Genomic DNA, 22,697 nt, shown 5'->3' on the forward strand with positions numbered 1-22,697 from the left:
TTTCCTGTAAGAAATATGTTTTCACAGAATCATGTCCAGTTTGACATTTGATTTGATCATTTTAGAAATTTGAAGGATGTAAAAACAAAATGCTATATTGAAAAAGTGATCCCAGGTTTGTGTCTAAAAGAGAAATATCCACACAAAAAAGAAAAAGATTGTTTTTATTTATTTTTGATTTATACTTAAATGGCTTTCAATGTTTGGTACGCTAAATCAAAAATTATATTTTTGTCCAATTTTTATGGTAATTTAGGTTCAGTCAGATAGATAAAGACACAAACATTCAAAATTTAGAATTTTGCCATTTATTTTGTTTATTTTGCCTCAGAGTCTTTTACTTCCGGATATTAAACTGTACTTTTTGTGGGTTTAGAAACTTTACCATTCACATTCTTTTTTTTATTTTTGAAACAACAGAAAATAATGTTCAAGTTGTCATCAAAATGTTAAGTAGGCTTGAACTGACAAATCTTCTGCATTGTGTCCTTTATTGAATTGAGGTGAAAGGAGCAGCTTAATGTAGAAAAAATCTAAAAAAAAAAAAGATTCTAGGAAATAGATGGTTTGTGGGAACTGTTTTAGTTTCTCTTCAGATTATATTCCCCACTTGTGTTAGTTTCAGCAATAATCCTACAAAGCATTGAAGTTTTCTCATTAAACCAGGTTGGATTTAACAGGTAATAATTGCATGGAAATGCAGAAGTAATAAAACATCTGAAAAGCTTTGGAGCTGCAGCAGAGTGTTAGGGTAGATTATTTACAGCACATTGACAGGAATAGTTCAACTACCAGACAAGAAAAGCAAAGATGTCAGCAAGTACCTGCTTGGGTAAATCCAGCTAGAAAATAAAAACTGTGCCCACAACAGTGCTAAACTGAAAAATAATTCATTAATTTGTAGCAAATACCTGAGCTTTGCAGAATCACTGAGGTTCTGATGCCATGTCCAGCAGACAGCGGGCAAAAAAGGGAGGAGAAAAAACACACCGGATTTAGGACAATGTTGTTGCGAGGTAGCAGGGTGCAGAGCAGTGACTCAATTCTGACATCCTGCACCGATACTCCAGTTCTCAGTTACCAAAAAACTCCAGTTTTCTTTAATTCAGACTGTATTTTACAGCTAATGGGCGAACCCAGTATCACAGCACTCAGTTTGTTTGCATGGCTGCTGGGAAACGGCAACATTATAAACCAAGAAAACAGTTTTGTCAGTTGTTTGAGTTTTATATTTGACCCATTTGGTATTTATTTCAGTTTGTCCTCAGGATTATTATAAAAATATTAGTAATAGATAGCATTTTGAGAACTTTGTTGCATAAAAGAAACCAAATAGCTTCTGTATTTCAATTGGGTCCATTTAAGCTGAAGCAACCATGCACAAATCTAAATTTATGGCAAGTCAGCTGCTGCTTTAATTTCTCTGCAGACCAAACTTCTACACAAAGTTTGGTTTGTGATATTTGTATCCTGCATACACTCGTGTTTTTCTCTGATACGATCTAGGCCAGGGTATTTTTTACCTACCAAATCTGATGAGTTTAGTTATAATGCCACAGACAGAAGTCACATGTGGGGTACCCCAAGGTTCAACCCTAGGATCCCTCTTTTTTAATATAACTGAAACAATCAATGAAGAATTTAACAATGGCATTTGACTAAATGTAATGTTTCAATTGTTCCCTGTGTGTTTAATGACTTTCCATTTTTGTGTTTTTATGATGGGAAGCACTTTAAAATGCCTTGTTGCTGAAATGTGCTGTACATATAAAATTTGATCTGATTTATTAGAGCTCAATAAAATAAAAACAAAAAGACCATTCCATTTGAAAACTAGTATAATTATTTGCTGCTGGTATACATAATTGAGCTACATGTTTTGTTAGCAAAAACAGCTTCAGTGCAAACCCCCTGAACTCTAGTACATTTACAGCTCTGCTAAGTCACAAGTATTAGAAACAAAATTAGCTCAACAGATTAAGAATATAGTTACAAAGAACAGTCAATCTTCCTCACAAAAGGCACAGAGGGTGTGCAGAAGTAACTGTGTCCCTCTTTGAGAACATTTGCATAAGTGAATAAATCCATCCGCTGACCATCCGTCTGAAGCGACACCAGAGGCGTCGCTTCATCATACGATTACAGCAGAGTGCAACGATGTAAATTAGTGGAAAAACTGCATATAAATACATCTCCTTAAAATATAAAGACTAAATCAAGAATAAAGAGTTATTTAGTACCATTAATCAGAATGAACAGAAACATTTCAAATATACAGTATTTATAATATTTGCCAAAATTATATTCAACAGTTGCCTTATAATACTCCATTCTATATTTTGGGGAGGGGAAAAAAGTGCAACAATTGCATTTGGGAGAGCAGGTTTGCACTTGCATAAAACATTATAGGAAACACCTGAACTAGTTATTGCTGAAGAATGAGGAGATTGCTGCATGTCGTCAGTTAATCGAGCAATGCAGTATTTAATGCACTTTTGGAAGAAAATAAAAAGGTGGCAAGTGGTAAGCAATAAATACCATTTCCTTTGACATTTTAGACAGTGCTGGTTTCTCATTATAAAGACTAAACTATTTATTTCTACAGGCGAGTCTCCAAAGTGTCGTTGATCCGCTGCTAATAAAGAGAAATTATGTAAAGGGAACACAGTCCAAAGCAAGAAGGAAATCACAGAATGTGCGTTTTATCATTTGTGAGAATAGAATGACCTTTTGTTTCTGGTTTTCAATTGTTTTACAGATAATGATCAAAGCATGTTCAGGAATATATTTTCTGTTGAACTAGACAGGCATGTAGCTCTTTTAGACTTTTGCTGTAGTTGCACAATGAATGTCGTGTGCTGGGAATGTCAAATTCTGGAGGAAATTTACATATTAAGATATGCTAGCTCAGGTCATGTCAACGAGAAACCTTGAAAATGCCATCATCAATGGATCTGCGACTTTACCCAGTTTATTAAACCAGAAACGGATCCGACTCAAAGAATTTGTCCCTTTTTTATCATTTGTTCACTCGTTCAGCTGCCTTCACTGGGTTTCCTCTCAGTGCCTTTACCAGAAGGCATCTAAAAAAACAGCTTAGTAAACCCCGTGCAAAGCAGAAGAGGAAATATCTACCACAGATTTTCGTTCTCACAACGTACGAAAACAACGCCTGAACATGTTCAAAGTCAGGCCCTGATCCCACACCATTTGTTGCAGAAGATCTACTAAAATCTTTACTGCAAACTGCTTCAAGATCCCATTACATTTAAATAGTTTCTGTTTTAACCACTGGGCTGATTTCTTGTCAACTGTGACGGATTTTTTTTAATGTCTTTAATAAGTTATAACAGGCAGGAACATTAGCATCTATGATCAGAGAATTGCATCATTGCTGCTGCATTAAAAATGAGTATTCTCTCACTTCACACATCTGTTCTAAGAAAAGCACAGCTACAGTTCTACTTTAGTATGTTGTAGCTTTAAAAACCCACAGCAAATTATATGCAAGGCCTGGAGGAGGAACTTTAAATTCTACAGTAAAGGTATACCATCAAGTAAAATCTCAAAATGTCCTTTTTAGTCAGAGTTATGGTACAGAAGGACATGAGAAAGTACATTTATTTTTGCTAGACTAAAAGCCTCAAGATAAACCTATGCATATTATATAGATGCTTGTTTTTTTTCTCACAGTCTTTGCAGAAAAAGTACTGGCCAATAAGAAGCATGCATCTAAAAGGATCCTAATTTATTCCTACAAGAGTCAATGATTTAATCCCCAAACAAATTACACCTCAAATTAGGAATAACCTCATCTTTAAAAGCAGCAGCAATGGTGCAAATTCTAGTGAATGTAGGTCAGTAAATTTAGAAACACTCAAGGGTTATTTTTAACTTGTCAGCAGCACACGTATGGACAGTTTAGTAAAAAGTCATGGAAAGTAATGTGATCCGTTGTTACAAAAATCCATTAGAAAGTGTCGTTAGCGAGAGTCTCTGTAGAGAGCCAGGTCTTCGCTCCATTCAGAAATTTGCTAATCGGAGTCCCTGGAACGCCTCGCCGGCACAGGTTTCCCACAGGGTTGAAGGGAAAAGACGAGTTAAGGACGTTGGGTGAAGTTGGGGGGTCATCTGGAGAACTGGCCTTGAAATACATCCTCCGCTGGTCGGAAGGGGGTCCGCCCGGTCTCGGGCCGGGGGTGCTGTGTGGACTGGGCCCTTTGTACTGCCTGAGCTTGTTCTGCAGCGTCTCGATTTCATCAACCAGTTGGGAGACCTTGTGGTAGACGGTGGCGGGGCCTCCGTGTGGGATGCAGGCTTCGGGAACCCAGCGTAGGAAGAACAACTTCCAGAGGACCACGTGTGAGGGCAGGACGTAGGGGATCAGAACTCCCTGCTGGTCTGCAGGGCGAGAAAACCAGTCCCTGAAGAACCGCTCCGACGGGCTTTCATCTTTCACTGGAGAGAATTCGGCCTTCAGTCCCAGAGACCCTCGCCGCTGCAGCGTCTCCTCCTCGCCCTTTACGCCGTTACGCTGCGACGTGCTCGATATTCGCACCGTAGAACTGAAAGCTTTCTGTTGGAGAAAGAACACGGGAGCAGATTTAGGTCAAACGGCAGATTATTTAAAGTTTCTGAATCAGTCAAAAAAGTTCTAATTTCACACAATGGAGGACTTGCTCCAACTTTAATTTAAGGACCTTCATGTAGGACTGTCGCAGTAATTAATTTTGCCAGACAATAAATTGTCCCAGTAATTACGACAAATGATAATATTGTGGTTTTGAGACCTTTTTCAAGTATTACTGACAATGGCGTTCCAGTTGAACACAAAACACTGGAACTTTAAGGCATTTACCAGCAAAAAACAATAAATAAAACAACAAAAAGCCACTTGCAAACAAAACAAATATCTCCAAAAGCAAAATTCTCCTTCAGAAAAATATAAGAATAAATATCATCAAGCTCATTTTAATCCTGTAATTAACTGATTGCTACTTATTGCGACATAAAAACATGAAAAAGTGAATCAAATATAATTACACTTTTTTAGCTGATTGGGTTAAATGAATAGAAAAGGATGACGGAATAAGTTTTAAAGTCACAGTATTGCACAGAAAAACTCGAAGAAGTTCACACAATTGAGACAAAACCAAAAATTATACCTATGAAAAATTTTAAATCTTAATTTCTTGTGAAGGAAAATAAAACAAAAACATGGACGATGCAAGAGAAAAGTAAATAATCTGTAGATAGAGTGGATAATCTTTACATCTTAGAAACTGTAAAGTTTTTCCAGAACATCAGGACTTGACTCTGTTCCGTTTTCGCTGCTTCTGAGCCATTTTAACAGCTCAGATTCATCAGAGCATAACCAAAGGACAACTGGAGGCGTCACTAGAAAGGCCTTGGCTCTCGGGCCGGGTTCAGTTATTACAGAACATCTTAACGATGTGGAAGCTTGTGGAGCAGCTCAGACAGGATGCTTGAATGATTTGCAGCACTAGTTTTCCATCGGACCTCGTGTTGGTCCGCAAGGAGGATCACATTTACTTAATCCAACTACCTCACCAGAAAGAGTTCACATATATATCAGATTCATTTAAAACAGATAAAGCTATGTTGACAACAGCAGATTATAAAACTAGTGAATTAATGAAGCAAAAAGGGAAAACACAGACATCACATGACGTGGTAAGAAAGGGAATAAATAGCTCTGCGTTACAGCAGTCAACACACACACTGTTCACTTTCCCAAACAAAACTCCACATTTTACTCTCCTGCGTCACATTTCAATAACGCTGACAGCTGACTCTTAATGTTTTGGAAACAGAGAAATCTATGAATCTAAGCCTTGGATCAGCAGGATAAACAGGGCTTTCATCGTGCATGAATAAGCGTTTTCTTCACAGTGCAAAAATTAAATGAGGAAGAAAAGATTTCTTTTTTTAAATAAAAAGATCCTTCATGCACATTCAGATGTGGAAGAAACTCGGAGGTATAAATGGCTCTTTACCTATTTTTTGCTTACTCTCTGAATGTGCTTTATGAAAAGCCAATCTCAGTGCATGGACACCAACTCTTAAATGGTGTAAACCCAAAGGTTACACCAGTAGCAGCCCCCTGCTTACCTTTGTGCGTTGGAAGGTTTTCACCTCTCCGTTCTGGACACAGGCAGCTCCTTTCCCAACATACATGGGGTTATTAAAGAGGGTTTGATCCCTGGTGGAGAACTGCTGTGACCACTTCCACACAGGAGGGAAGATCGCCGTGTGGTTTTCCCCTGGAGGGATGGCTTTGCTCTTCGCAAAGTCCTGCAAAGGAAACAAAACATTAGTGATTTTAGCACACAATATGAACTAAAATAATTAATCCTGACATGCGTAGTGGCCACTGCAATGGACAGTTGTCTAAAAGCCACTTTCTTGTGTTTCTTATACAGGTCCTTCTCAAAAAATTAGCATATTGTGATAAAGTTTATTATTTTCCATAATCTAATGATAAAAATGAAACTGTCGTTTATTTTAGATTCATTGCACACCAACTGAAATATTTCAGGTCTTTATCGTTTTAATACTGATGATTTTGGCATACAGCTCATGAAAACCCAAAATCCCCGTCTCAAAAAATTAGCATATTTCATCCGATCAATAAAAGAAATGTGTTTTAATACCAAAAAAGCCAACCTTCAAATAATTATGTTCAGTTATGCACTCAATACTTGGTCAGGAATCCTTTTGCAGCCTTCAATGCGGCATGGAGGCAATCAGCCTGTGGTACTGCTGAGGTGTTATGGAGCCCAGGATGCTTCGATGGTGTTGGGTCTTGGTCTCTCAACTTTCTCTTCACAATATCCCGCAGATTCTCTATGGGGTTCAGGTCAGGAGAGTTGGCAGGCCAACAGTAATACCATGGTCAGTAATACCAGTGGTTTTGGCACTGTAAGCAGGTACCAGGTTGTGCTGAAAAATTAAATCTTCATCTCCATAAAGCTTTTCAGCAGATGGAAGCATGAGGTGCTCCAAAACCTCCTGATAGCTGCTGACCGTGCCCTTGATAAAACACAGTGGACCAACATCAGCAGCTGACATGGCTCCTCAGACCATCACTGACTGTGGGTACTTGACACTGGACTTCTGGCATTTCCTTCTCCCCAGCCTTCCTCCAGACTCTGGCACCTTGATTTCCGAATGACATGCAAAATTTGCTTTCATCCGAAAAAAGTACTTTGGACCACTGAGCAACAGTCCAGTGCAGTGCTGCTTCTCTGTAGCCCAGGTCAGGCGCTTCTGCCGCCGTTTCTGGTTCAACAGTGGCTTGACCTGGGGAATGCGGCACCTGTAGCCCATTTCCTGCACACGCCTGTGCACGGTGGCTCTGGATGTTTCTACTCCAGACTCAGTCCACTGCTTACCCCAAGGTCTGGAATCGGTCCTTCTCCACAATCTTCCTCAGGGTCCGGTCTCCTCTTCTCGTTGCGCAGCGTTTTCTGCCACACTTTTTCCTTCTCAATGAGGTGCCTTGATATACCACTCTGGGAACAGCCTATTCGTTCAGAAATTTCTTTCTGCGTCTTTCCCTCTTGCTTGAGGGCGTCAATGATGGCCTTCTGGACAGCAGTCAGGTCAGCAGTCTTACCCATGATTGCGGTTTTGAGTAATGAACCAGGCTGGGAGTTTTTAAAAGCCTCAGGAATCTTTTGCAGGTGTTTAGAGTTACTTTGTTGATTCAGATGATGAGGTTCATTGCTCGTTCAGAGAACCTTTTCATTATATGCAAATTTTTTGAGACGGGGATTTTGGGTTTTCATGAGCTGTATGCCAAAATCATCAGTATTAAAACAATAAAAGACCTGAAATATTTCAGTTGGTGTGCAATGAATCTAAAATATATGACAGTTTAATTTTTATCATTACATTATGGAAAATAATGAACTTTATCACAATAGGCTATTTTTTTGAGAAGGACCTGTATTATAAATGCACAGACACTAGAGCATCATACAATACACCATCAACTACTGGCCATCCACTGCAAGTTCAAGAAAATATTTGATAAATCCAATATGACAGACAAAAAAGCAACTCAGGAATATCCAGTCCCTCCTTCCACTTTAGACGACTCTTGAAGGTAAAAAAATATATATATTGTGGCATCAAGTAACCCCTAAAGACCAATACTACTGATGTATTACAACTGATCACCTGGGGGAAAAACATGTTTAAAATTTTTTTCCCTGCCTTTTTTATGCCTCAAGAAAATCCAAAACACATTTGAAAAAAAAACACCCTCACAAAGGATCATCAATCATGCATGAAAAGGTTAAATTAAACAAAGGTGCAGATATAATATTTGACCTTTCTGTAATATTTGGGCTACTTTGACGGACACAAGCTAATCATTATAGCATTCAACTTCTTGTGCATCATTTGGATAAATAAACATCTTAAGGCTGGTTAGTTTTGAAAAATGATTCAAAACACATGAAGAAATAACATTTTAGATTAAATTAAATTTAATTAAACGTCAAATACATTCTCATTTTCACATTTTAAAATATTTATTAAAACAGTATTACTGCTGCATGTTCGCCGACGCTTTTAAATGCATCCACAAAAGCCAACAAACGCTGAGTAAATGAAAAATTTCTCACCTGTAAGAGCTGAGTACACTGTTTAGAAGAATTGAAGAGGAAAGTACTGAAGAGCGGGATCCACATGCTGTCACTCAGGACAGTCAGGTAGGCCTCTGTGAACTCGAATGCTGCCGGGTACTGATTGGTCAGCTGCCATACGCAGTCCAGGAACAAGGTGAACAACGGAGACTGTGACCAAGAGAAGGGAAACAAAGCGGTGAGAAGAACCAAGAATGTCCGAACTTGTTCGTGACTGCAGCATTTTAAATTAAAAGGCGTACCTCCTTATTGTCGTTCTTCTTCAGATGGTTGCATCTGTCCAGGAAGCGATGGCCGGCCATCACCCACTCCTTCTGCACCAAACTCTGAAACCCATTCAGGCTGCGATAGTGAGGGTCTAGCATGAGCTGCACCAAGGAGGTCACCACACAGTTCAGGTCTCTGTCTTCTTCCTCTGCACAAGAATAAACACAAAACAGTAATTAAAACATATTCAAACTCATTACTCGCATAAAACACACAAACACTGCGGCTCCATTACTGATGAATGGAAATTACCAAGAAGGACGACGGAGACGTTCTTTCCATCCAAGTTGTAGACCGTCTCAGCTGAGACTTTCAAAAACATCCTGGCCCAGAGACAAACAGAAACAGCAGCATAAATACATATACATGTATATGTATAAATTAAACATGTCTAAATAAATAGAAATATGAGCTTTAGACTTTTATACAAACTTCACATTCTTTTCTCTTTTAATCACTGAAGAAAGCTTAAATGCAGCGTAATAAAGGTAGAATTAATTGCTTCTTACCATTAGCCATTTCTCTGTGAATCATTTCGTACAGATAAAATACCAGTTTGAAGTGATGTTGGCTTGTTTGCATACCTGACATACTCTAGCCATCGTGAATTTTCCATGGATGAAAGCCATCTCTCCTCTGATTCCTCAAAAGGATCTGCACAAAGAAAACAAATCTCCAAACTCTGCACAGTCTTCCACTGAAAAGACATTTATTTCTGATTTATCAGCAATGGGTTACATAGGACTAGTAGAGCGTTTACCTAAAGTGCAGATCTGTCTGGCTTTAACGAAGGCACTCTGGATCTCCTGGATGTTGGGAAGATTCCTGTCCAGATCTGTAAAGGTCACTTCTCGGCGCTGCGGATGGCTTCTAGTGATCGCCGTGAAGATCCTGTAAATAATAAGACAGACGATAAGTTAAATTGTCAGGATACGGTTCTAACACTAAATTGCACTGCAATTTAGCACCTGGAGTGGTTTAACATCTCAAACACTACATTATATGACAAGTGCTATTTTCCAGTTAATAACTATCGAGTCAAATGTCTTAAACGTTTGCAAATAATCTTATGGTGGAGGTTAGAAAAGAAATAAAAGCTGTACTCTGGTATCTATAAAAATGTCTTAAACTCTAATATTGACCTCAACCAAGTAAAAGAAGCAGACAGATTTGTATTACTTCAGTTCAGTTTTCCTCTGAGGCAGCGGTTCTGTTTGGCCCGCCATGCGGACAAGAGCGCTCCCATTCCTGTGATTCCAGCACCACAGCTGCAAACAGAAAAAAAAAAAACTACATGAAATTTTGTGTTAGCAGGAACTAATTTGAATTAAATGAACAGAATTATAACTTCACTAATAATTTGAGCTTGTATCAGATTTTACTTACAGGGACTCGGCCATCATTAAACAATGGTGATAATTGCTTTAGTTCCTGATCTGTCAAAGAAACTGGGACCACAATGTACTCTGGAAGACTGAAGGAGTTAAGAGAAAAAAAAAAAGAAAAACATCTTAAATTTCACAACAACAAAAAACAATGATATCCAGAGAACAACAGGAACCTTTTACACTCTTTATTCTCTAAACAACCTTCTAGCATTTTAAATAATGAGTTAAAAACAATTCAAAAATATTGTTTAAACCCATGTATTTTCAACATTAGTTCTTTTCTGAGATAATGGAGGTGTGTGCATCTCTCAGCTGTTTAACTTGGACTCTATACAAAATAAATCAATATAAGCTGAATTGGTTCAATGTGACTCTTTCTAAACCGCCTGGAAATGAAAGTTAAGCTGGTCTGTGGAAAGAACCTTAAAAAAAAAAAAAAAAGATAGTTGCCCATCTTAAGTCATCTGCGAGAAGGTTAGATATTTTTTACATAACAAATAAAACATGATCTGAGAACCTTTCAGAGACGACATATTTCTCATTGATGGAGCAAACCCGCCACTCCGAAGCCCCAGTTCTCTTAATCTCTCGATCCCAGTCAGAGGAACGGTCAAACATTGGCATCTGTATTCCTCCATTTGGGTTGGAGCCATTGACTAGATCCCCTAGAAATAAAACAAAACAAACACAAGCATTTAGTTCTGTAGAAATAATGCAAACTTAAAAAAAAAGAATCTACCTGGTAATATTTATTGTTAGTTACCTTTAAATTGATGATATCTTAGTCCTTGATACTCAAAGCCAAACAGCAGGTGAAGATCAGCTGGATGTGAATAATGGGCAATGGCAAGGCAAACCTATATTCAGAAAAGATAAAAATACCTTCAGCGACTTAAAGCAGCAGCACTATAGAACAATTTAATTATTGTTTTTGAAGACGACGTCAGCTCAGATCCAAAAGCCAGGCTCTTTCTGACTACAATGAACTCAGAGGAAAATGCTTTATTCATAGAAACAGAGGCATAAATAAACCCTAAAAAAGCAAAAGTCTGTGTACAAGATGCAGCTTTGGGTTCACGGGCCTGAGCAGAGCTTTGTTAGACTCTAGCAGAACCATAGAAAGAGGTTCTACCGGAGTCTAACAAAGCCGTCTATTCAGTAGTAAAGCTGTGAATAACAGGAGAGGACACAGAAAACGACTGTGTGTGTGTGTGTCTATAGAGAAAAGGCAGCTCCCTGCTCTGTAATTTCCTAAAAAGGAGCTATTAAAGAACAGCAAGTTCCATATGTCAAAGGGTTAAAAAAAGAACCAGGCCTCGTCTTAGGTCCATACTGTAATTACACAGACGGGGTGTCCATCAATAAACCCAAACGGTAAGAGAGGGCAGACATATTCTGTGTTAGTGCCCAACGCTAAAGGAAACATTTCGCTGTTTTATACCGTCGTAAAGCTACTGCTAACAACTGCATGTTTGGCAAGAAGTGACGTTTAAATAGCAAGTTGTGCCTCTCTGTTCAAAGCAGTAACCCCATAATTTGTCAGCTGTGGCGTAGGTATATGCTGCTCCAATACCTGAGGCAAAATTACTCCCAGATGATGACAGACATGTAGCCATTTCAATAAATGTAAGGAAATGTACTGTATAATCCACTGAGGAAGCTCCAAAGTAAGAATCTGGAGGCATTATGCATTAAATTCAAATTCTGCAACTCAAACTTTCACAACAGCTCCAGATTATCGTTTGAGTTCATTTAAATTTTTGCATCTTAAATTCTTCAACAACAACTCTAACAAATGAATTTGCAGATTTTTAGGATGGGAACTGCTGCATTTATTGCGTCACAGCAACCTGAATTCACCCCCAAAACTGAGAACTGATGTGGAGAAAACAAACATCTGTTTGGCGCTTCGCTGTGTTGGAGATGAGGCTGGCTCACGCTGCCAGTTCCTCCAACTATCAGGATCAGATTCAACTTCCTTCACCCTGAGTGAGCATTGTTCTCAATGTCCCTTTGTTGTTTAGCTAATGAACACACATCCTGCAAAAATCAGTCACTTCCACTCACATGGAATGTGACACAGCTGTAAGAACAGATTTAGGTGGCGTCGTTGTAACAGTGACACTGATGGTTGCACTGATAGAGACTGACTGTGCACATGCAGAGTTCAAAAGCTAAAATCAGGAAAGGAGAATCTTTGTCAGCAGAACGAAATAACAAAGACGACAAGAGGAACAAAAACTCAACTGAGAAAGAGATAATCATCATAACAAAAGGGAAATGCTGCTTATTTTTGACTTGAATAATTAAACAGATATTATCTACACACACTAAACAATTTTCTACACCTCCTAGAAATGAATTCAGCCTAACTTGTCCTCTTTTCAGTCAGTTTTCATGATTTCTATTGTCTGAATAATGAAAGAAAGCCAGAGGTCTTAACAAGCCAAGCAATTTGAAAATGCTCAGATGATTTAGCAGCTTTTTAAGTTTCTGATTCCAAACTAAATTTAGACCCACTGATGTATTAAAAAGGCAACGCCATAAATCACAATTTACATAAAACGTCAGTGGAAAAAAAACAACAAAAAAACAACTAAAGCAGTCATCTGAGCTACCGGGAAAATAATGTACCAGTTTTAATCGTGTCTTAGTACAAAATCCAGATGCCTAAAAGTTCAACGCTCATCTGTTCATGTATTTATACACATCTAGTCATTAAGGTTGCACAATAAAGAAGACATTTATCCTCTTCATAAAACGACTAGGAAATACTAAAATTGCAAATAACTGCTAGATAAATACTAGATAATTATATACAGCAAGGTCCACCGTGCATTCAGTCTCTGCATGTCTGCGATGAATTGCGTCACATTTTCTGGAGGAAATCAAGACGTTTTGGTCAAGTCATTAAGAAACAAGTGATTTCCTTTCCAAAACAGCAGATGTAGCCAGATGCAACATTTTAAATAAAACCAAGCTGCTGAGATGAAAACAGAGCATTTTGCTGGATAAACTAATCACGAGCTGAAAACTATGTTTGAAATGAAGCCGAAGTAAGAAGACAGTAGAACTGCTGATTATTTGTTTCATGTATGTTACATCGTCATTGCCACATTGAGCAACATTATCATAAATCTTTAACTACATTACTCATCTCTACGTGCCATCGTACCGTTTATTAAGACGTGTTCGTTTTGCATAGGAATTTCTTTTTGATGTGAAATGTGGACAAATTTAGTTGATCAAGACCAGGAAAACTTTAATCTGATTTGACATCAGACTGTAAAGGAAAAAAAAGAAAAGTATTTTTGAAGAGCATGAAAATATATGGTTTTAACTGTTTTGTATAGAATTTTTGTCATTAAATTTGTCCTTTTTTTTTATTCTCTTACTGCAACAGGAACGTGTTGCTTAAATGCACAGTTTCATTATGTGGTCCTGTGGTTTAGGTGTTTGGTTTACACCTCCTGTTAAATACTAAACCATCTTTAAGAACAGGAAGAAAAGCGACATCTGTCTCCTTCAGCATATGTACAACATTCTTTTCTTGACAAAGATCTTTATCCTGAAAGTTTGTATTCTAGTGAAGAGAATAAGGAGCCAAACCCTGCTGATGATGCATTTATATTTTAATGCATGACTGGCATTTATATCACCCGTATTAGCTTCCATATGTTCAGATTTTTTGTGTTTTAATAAAATTTCCTCTCCACTGACCAGTTCAGATGATTCAAATATATCTAGCCAACTAGCAGGAGAAGCAGCCTTGTCACAGAGACAGAAGTAAACTCACCTTTTTGGCACTCTCAGGCCCGGCCTCGTCAAAGCAGAATCGTATTACACGCAGGTCTTTGCAGTACAGAATAAGCTCCATTGGGTTGAACTTCAGCTTTTGGTTGGAGCCCAACACTTTCTTCTTCCCCCTGGTATCATTAACTGTGAGAGACAGATAAAAAGTCTTCAACAGAACGAAGCATTGTTGAGAGTATGAAGACCAGTACGGCTTGCAGAGTGTTTTAAGGCATAAACAGAAAGTTTTCATGTATAAACGCAGAGTCGCTGGTTATAAATGCTTAAATGTATACATTTTTTAAATCTGATGTTACGCGCTCATGTAAAACAAGCTGAGTAAATGAAAATCTCTGCTTCACTGTAAATCAACAAACCGTTTTCTGGTCGTTTGCCTCTGCAGCGTCAGCGGACTGCATCAATGCCGTACATACAGAAACGTAAGCCAGGCTGCAGTGCAACTGAACACTGCATTCACCCTGACATCACATGTTATCAGCTTGCTGACCAGGAAAAACAACAGCCGACACCAGTAAGCTAAGATGCCCACGTAATGATGAAAAACAAGATGGACCCTCTTACTTTAATTCTGGACTCTCCAGTCGAGGAGGTTTTTTTTTTTTAAAGTGATTTTAGATAATAAATAAGGAATCAGAACATGCATGTGTGTATTCTGTTGTACCTGTTACTACTTGATCAAGGCAGGTGAGAGAGATGTCTTGTTGTCCAAGTAGGAGGTGGGACATCTGGGATTTCTACAGTGAAAACAACAAAATGAAAATATGCACACACTTAAATACTGCTTGCTGCGTTGTCGAGTTATGCTCGGGCTCCATTTTGTCTCAGGGCAACAATCTGTCGCATACATGGAAATGACGTCAGCTGTCACTTCTTGTGCTATCACCAAAAAGGAAGTATTTCTTCCTCTTTTCTAAATGAGCGTGATGTACAAATAAAGTTGTTTACAACGGCTAAAAATATACATCAGACACATTTAATCCAAGTCAAGATCAACATTCAACTGTATGAGTAAAGTAAAAATGCTGCAAGATAAAAAACAACTTGATGGCCACCAAAAAAAAAAAACTGAACACATACCTGCTTAGGCGGGGGATCTTGAGGTATAAAAGAAACCTTAAAGTTGGTGCATATCAACCTCCCCCAGAGGTCACTCTGGCTGCTGTCGGTGCCGACGATGCATTTCCTCACAAAATTCACCTCATTTACGATTATCTCTCCTGAGAAAAACACGATGAAAGACAAAACAAAAACACCAAAATTTAAATACAGTTTAAAGCTACGATTTACTACAACAAATTATTCAAGAATAAACAAAAACAAGTACATGACAAAGACAAAGAAAGAAGAAAAAAATCTGTTTTGAGACAAAAAGTAGTCCATACCATCTATATAAAATAAATCAAGTAAAAAGAGGCATCACAAAGCAGATAAACAATTATTCCAATGTTTTAAAAAAGCAAGAAGTAACTAACATCGGTACGTGTAGCAGTTGTCAGAGCTCTTATTAAGTTGATTGATAAATCCAAGCAGCCCGTAAATTTATGCGTTAAATTCCTCAGCAAAGCATGAAAAGTCGGCATGCTAGGAGGATTTTAGAAGCGTCCTGAGAGGCTACCTGCAGTTTCTTCATCATAGCGTTATCACAGGTGAGCCACATAAAACGAGGTGCAAAAAGTGACTTTTTAACTTCATTCATACCTGCTACATTTCCATGCCAACATATTAGTTTGCATGTACAACTTACAACACTGCCGCTTCACATCATCATCACCACAGGGATCACTCCTCAGAAAATGACCTAAATATTTTACATTATTAACCAAACTCAAATTTGATATTTGATCAATTAAAAGGAAAATTCATCTTCAAGAGTAAATACATTAAACTCCCCAAAAAATAAATGCTTCATTTTAACAGTGATACATATAACCTGACTGCAGAGATGCAGTTTTCAAAACAGAACAATTTTAGATAAAATGCATCTAGAATGGACAATTTGCTTTTATCAAACTTAATGCACTTCAGATATCTAGTAGACACACAGTTTGGTAAAAGAAAAAACAGTTGCATCTTTATAAATTGGTTTTATTACATTTCTTTAAGTTCTTTGCAAAAATATGGCACACAAAATGTTGTAATGTGAATTTGCTCAAAAGAAAATCGACATAAAACAGCAGGCTAAAGCAAGACTTTAGCCAATTGGCTTGTTAAAGCCAACAATCTTTGTGATGCTGCCACCTCTGCTCCATTTGCTGTCAAATCAAACCCAATTAAGCACACACTTCACCCTGGATTATCTGATTTCAGTTTATGAAAACTACCGTGTGAACTTTCAACAGGTTTTCACAAGCTTCTGTATAAAAAGCTCAACTAGTCCAGCAGACTTTTACTCCTCTAGAACGTGACATCGCCTCATAGCTAAGAAGACAGGAAGAAGAATGCAGGAAAATAGTGTCCTCAATAACTTACATACCAAAAACTGAAGTCAAAGGTCAAATAACACACATGCAGCATCAAAACTATGTCCACATATGAGCTGGATGGTTTCCACCCTTCCCTGCTGAGTCAGTCTTTTAACTGTTGTGGGCCTTCGGACTATAAATCCTGTGTGGCTTTTTGCATTCATTACAACACAAATCGTAAAGAGCAACAGGATCTATGTCCATCATATGACCACTAAACACCTCAGGCTCGGGGAACTGGGGCAGCAGGGTGGAGTCACTACCACCACTTCAAAGGAGCCAAACAAAACCATGCAGTTAAAAAAGAAAATGAAGAAGCAGCTCAGAATAAAACCTGTTGGTTTGCCTGCAAACCAGGGCGACACAAAAACAAAGCCCACTTGGTGCAAATACCTTCAGAGCATCAGGCGAATAAAAACTAATGTGCTCTGACAACAGAATACACTGTAAAATCTGACTGAAGAATATATCAAAAATGTAAAGTAAAAAAAATTACATCCAGTTAAAATCTCATCAGTTAGGCAAATTAAGCTGATTTTAATTTGATAAATGCCAAAATATTGAAAAAAAAAAGACAACACTAAGATGCAATATGCTTAACTATTTTTTGGGATGCAGATAATGATGTAATTGCTTTGTAATCTGTTTTCCAGCTTGCATTGAGAAAGAGTCAGAATACACACCAGACAGGTTATGAGATCATTACAGGTCAACTGAGAGAGAACAGGACTGACAACCAAACACAGAAAGAACCCAGCACTACAACCTCATATCCAAAAATTAACTAAATAAATCACTAAAAAAGTTTGAGTCTTAAGACAGTGCATCTGTTTTAACTGTAATTCATAAGCAGCAGATATTTTATGAAATATTAGGCATGTTTAAGATAAGAAATCATTACGCCCAGAGCTTACACTCGGGCATTTCTGCAAAAACTTTCAAAGTACAACTCCTGTTTAATAGTGTGACTCACTTTATTACAGTTAAAAGCCATGTAATCCTTTTAAACCACTTCAAGTAAAAAGCTTTTGTGTGAACTGGAATAACTACTTTTGAGTTGTGCACATGGTAGCCACACCTCATGCCTTTAAAAACTTCTCACTGCAGCAAGAAGTGATGGTTTGTACTACTAATGAGGCCCTGCAGATTAAAGTTGCCAGTAAGAAAATGAGTCAAAAATAATGAATTGGTCTAGACTATCAGATGTCATCTGTCAATTTTTGTCACAAGTATTGCTTTTCAGAAGGCGACTAAGAGAAAAGAAAAACAACTTGTGCTGCTGATGCAAGTTTAAGGAAGTACATTTGAGAAAGAGGATATTTATCACATAACACGGGAATACGAGTACATCAAAGGAGTGAAGACAGAAATGGGGGTATGTTAAAATTGAGATAGCTGAAGATAAAAAAATAAAAAAGGCTTCACTGGTGGGATTTTTCATAGATTGAATCTACTGGCAATGACAATGTTTTCCAAAGTGTTTACAAGGTGGCTTGTTTTCACCTTGAAATGTATTTTAAGCAAGAGTTACTTATTACCCAAACCAAGCACAAATGGCTTTTGAGATGAACCGTATCTGATTAGACCCCACGAATGAATAACCTGATTATTCATTGTAAGTTATAACTTTTTACCACTTAATCAAAAACACCAAAAAACAATTGTGCATCATGCTTGCTGGTAAGCCTAAGCAAAGAGAAGTTGTAGACAGCACAGATAAATACAGTCTTTAATTAAGATATACTTCACTTCCTCGTTGAAAATCTAAACCGACTGGCTGAAACATGGTTCAGTTCTTCAAAACGCAGAAAACAAACTAACCTGGAAGGAACTTGGGCTCCAACTTAATAGGTGGTTCAATATTGTTCTTCACGTCATTCTGTGGAAAATACAGAGAAGAAAGACATCAGGGTTAGAAACATGATGACTTGATGCTTCACAGAGCATCACAATTAATGTCAAAATGCATTAAACATAAAAATTAAACAGAACTTGGTCCTGAAAGTTGAAATAATTTAGATGTACTTGAGTTCAGTTCAGCTTACGATACTTAAAGTGAGACTCATAAAGCACAACTACGAATTTATTGCATTCAGCTAGAGACACTCTTCCCCCCCCCCCACATTGTTCATGCAGCAGCATTTTAAATATCCAAAATTAATGAAAAAAAAAGTTGAGATTTCTTTTACTATTTGTTCAAAACCCAGTAAGAGAGTTAAAATGTGTGTTTTGTTGTTCTTTTTTAAACAGCAACTTTAAGATTGTTACTAGCTTTATAAAATATGCAGCATTACAGTATGACAAATGATCAAGAAAGTGAAACGCGTGTCTTGTCCTTTCCCAGACAAACACTTTTTGCTTGGGCTGCTCCTCAGAGTCTGTAAACAAACCCTTTGACCAAGCTGTCTGAAGAAAAACATTGCACCAGTTTACAAAACAGGACAAATTACAGCCTTCATTCACTCAAGGGTTTCTGGAATACACACAATATAAAACGAACATAGTGAAGATTTTTTTTCTTTCCTCAAAACCGCAAAGGTGAAAGAATGAAAATAAAGCAGCATAATTTAGCAACCGAATACCTACGACTGTCACCGGACATCAGGGATGGAAGTGAATGTGAAGATTTCATGGAATAGTACTGGAACGATATTTATTTATATCAACTGGGTAATAAATTAAAAGTTACCCATTTTAAATATTCTATGCTTAACTAAAATAACACAAAAAGTAATTTAAAAAGAAGTAGTAACTCTTCAATAAGCTCTTAAAAATAGAAATGCACCGCCTGGACTTTTCTTGATTGATATTCATTTCTGGTTTCCTTTGAGCCCTACTTTGCTATTCTTTAATAAAAACTATAAACATTGAACAGAGAAGAATGTACTGGTGGTGTTTTGATAAAGGCACATGTTCTGAAATAATCATAAAAATAAAGGAATGCCAGGAATGGTCACATTCCTCCATCAAAGCATAAAGTTTTATTAAACACAAAATATGCCCCAAAGTAATGGTCCATGCATTTATAATTGTTTTGATTAATTTAATGAATGAATGAGGATGAAATTCTATATTTTTAGCAATAATTTGGATGGCGTGGTTTATTTTAATAAAATAAATGAAAGGGACCCTGTTATCAACTTTTTGTTGAGAAAACATTCTAGCAACTGTGACTTCAACTTTGCTGAATGTCGACTTTTCACTTCTATGGAAAGTTTTCAAGCCAACGAACAAAATAAAGAAGTTTCCATTTAAAATGTACAACTCAAAGCACAAAAACGGGAAGCTACTTGAGGAAAAGCATGAAGTTACTTTCCACTACTTCAACCTTCTGCAAACAGCAGGAGAGGTTTAGATTAATTTTACATTTACTTAACTGACAATATTATTATGCATGCATGCAAAATGTATCCTTTCGTAATCTCTGATAGAATACAAAAAAATACCTGCGCAGGAGGAAGATAACACTTGAAGGTTGGTTTCATGGGCTTGCCAGAAAACATTGTTTTATTTCCGCAGTGTTACTGGTCTTCAAAAACAGAAAATGAACAAGTGCTTTGGTCCTGCCAGCAATGGAAACAAATAAATCCAGGAAAGTTTCGCTCAGCCCGTCGCTGACTTATTCCAAGCCGTCCGTGTGTGAAATATTCATCGAGCCTTTCTGGGTGAACGACGACACTCCTCCATGTCGATAAGCAGACAGTTTCTGGCTGGCTGGAAAAAGTTGACAGAAGTTACCGTTCAGACGGCGGCGTTAGCTCGTTTAGCTAGCTAGCGCAAACTACTAAATGAAGTTTGTCAGTATCGCTTCCACGCAGATATATGACCGCTAGAATAGATTAATGCGTCCTTACTGGCCTACATTTTCTTTACACCTGTTACTGCATAAGTTCCCCGCCAGTTACTTCCTTAAAGTCCAACTATTCAGCCAACGCAGTACCTGACGCTGCGAAGGACTTGACGGCCATGTTTATAAAGAGCCGAGGTCCCGCCCTGCTTCCGGGCTCCAGCGCTGCTCTCCACCGAGACTTTCCGACATCAACTTTCTGTCAGGTTAGCACAGGACGGCGCTCACACTCTGCCAGTATTAAGAGCTAACTTTATGTCAACGAGTACACGGTACAGTACACACTAACCTGCGTGTCACTGTCAAGAGAAAACAGCAAATATTTTACTAGTTATGTAGTACTCCACCCATGGACTACAAATCCCATCGGGCTCTGAGGGATTACCTTGGAAGCTTGTAATCTTTTTTTCCCTGCCCATCTTCCCATAATCTTAGTTCTGTTTGGCATTTTCATTCTGTTTTGTCTTGATGTTCTGTGTGCCACAATAAATAAATGACAGACTAAGAAAATAAAAGGTAATCCTATTTTAAATCTGTTGTCATTTCCTGACAAATTAATATAACATTTTTAGACTCTTTACATGCACCTGATAAATTGTGATTTCATAAGCTTTGCACAAGTTTAGTCATCTCCCTTTCCTCGCTGCAGGACTATGATCACATATCCAGCTTGGCAGTGAAGTAGTAGCTGCTTGCAAAAGGTTGGATTCACTTTTGCTTTCAGAACTGATTTAATTCATTGGGAAAATAGAATCAGTAAGGTGTTGGAAACATTATCTGAGGTGGAATCGAGAGCCATTACGGTGAAGTTATTCAAACCACAAGCAACTGTATAGCACCGATTATCCTGTTTGAAATAGCCATCAGAATGTGGTGATACTCTGGTCATAAATGCATCAAAAGGTAGACTGCGGCATTTAAATGATGCTCAACTGGTCCTAATTGCTCAAAAAAGTGGCTAAAAATATTACCACTACCATCCTAAATTGGTGACACAGGTCAGAGTGGATCTATGCTTTCATTTTATTTTTATCTAATTCTGATCCCATTAAATGTTGCACCTGGACTGGAAATATTTTTTCCAATTAATTATTTTGCAGCTTTAAAGAGCCTGTGTGAATAACAGCCTGCATTTTTATTATTGCCAGCTGTTGTGCATTCAGAGAGGGTATTCTGGACATGCTTATTTGAGTATCAGTAGTTGTTTAACATCAACAAAGCATTTTGAGCCAACACGTGCTATTTATAGGACAGGTTATTAGGTTGAAAGAAAACAGGCCCAACTGACCTACTATCACATTTAAAGTTTCAGCAACTGAAAGGCAATACAACACCCACCGGTGAGTAAAATGGCAGGCCTTTAACAGTAAGGAACTTGCTACTGTAGACAGAGTGTTTTATGGTAAATTGACTCACGGTTATGGATACAGAAGTGGTTGTTATTCTGATAGATCTGGTTTTAGTTCATTCATTCATTACTTTACAAGAGAAATCTTCATGGAATTTGATCCATTTAATCCTTTCAGTTATCAATTTTCTTTTTTTGTTTCAAATCAATGTAATACACTCATTTGTCCACAAGATGGCGGCAAAAGAGCAGACGAAAGGCATCGCAGACGTTTTTGACGCATTTAGTTGTTGAGATGACTGACTAAACATGTCGATTTTACTTCATTCAAACTATTTCACATTGTATTTGACAGAAAGAACAAGACCGATGTTTATTTAACCACAGCACATTAACAAATGTCCTCTGAGAAACAAGAACCAATTGAAAAAACAGGACTTACAAACTAAAACTACACATTACTGTATGTGTAGGCAATGCAAACATGAAGTAGCCTATTAGAGGGGTTACACCCATAGACTCACCACGCAACATTCATGTCCAGACAGGAATCAGTCTGTTGTAATAAGTAAAGTACTTCTGAAGCAAAACATTGGCATTTCAAAGAAAATTTGAAATGGATTTTAGTTGCCTGAAGAAACTCAGATTGAGTGACATTTTATTCAAAAACACTAAAATGGTTTTTAGTATTTGACAATGGCCGATATCTGGAGATTAATTGTATATTTTATGCAATATGTCCCAAAAAATAAATAAATACAACTGCATGAAATTATCATTAGTATTTTTTATTTATTTTGTGTCAGGCAAGGAATTAAAGAAACTCAACAAAAGCTGATATAATCAGCAGTGAAAGAACTGATTAATCAGTTTTGTTGTTTGGTTTGTTTATTCAGT

The 22,697-nt window shown here is 37.6% G+C and overlaps 1 protein-coding gene across 1 annotated transcript; it reads right to left on the reverse strand.

The window, feature by feature from the left end:
- Positions 1–1,820: 1,820 nt before the first annotated feature.
- On the reverse strand, positions 1,821–20,712 carry mtmr10 (myotubularin related protein 10). Its single transcript, XM_008405357.3, has 16 exons — positions 20,052–20,712; positions 18,427–18,484; positions 15,221–15,360; positions 14,805–14,877; positions 14,127–14,269; positions 11,094–11,187; positions 10,848–10,995; positions 10,329–10,416; positions 10,122–10,210; positions 9,703–9,833; positions 9,527–9,596; positions 9,195–9,265; positions 8,918–9,090; positions 8,655–8,825; positions 6,133–6,315; positions 1,821–4,576 (listed from the first exon to the last, which is right to left on the reverse strand). Exons 1-16 carry the CDS (start codon positions 20,106–20,108, stop codon positions 3,971–3,973), a joined length of 2,295 nt encoding a protein of 764 aa, XP_008403579.1. The 5' UTR covers positions 20,109–20,712; the 3' UTR covers positions 1,821–3,970.
- Positions 20,713–22,697: the final 1,985 nt, after the last annotated feature.

The sequence above is a fragment of the Poecilia reticulata genome, chromosome 3 (assembly GCF_904066995.2).
Source record: "Poecilia reticulata chromosome 3, P_reticulata-male-v2, whole genome shotgun sequence".
Taxonomy (NCBI): domain Eukaryota; kingdom Metazoa; phylum Chordata; class Actinopteri; order Cyprinodontiformes; family Poeciliidae; genus Poecilia; species Poecilia reticulata.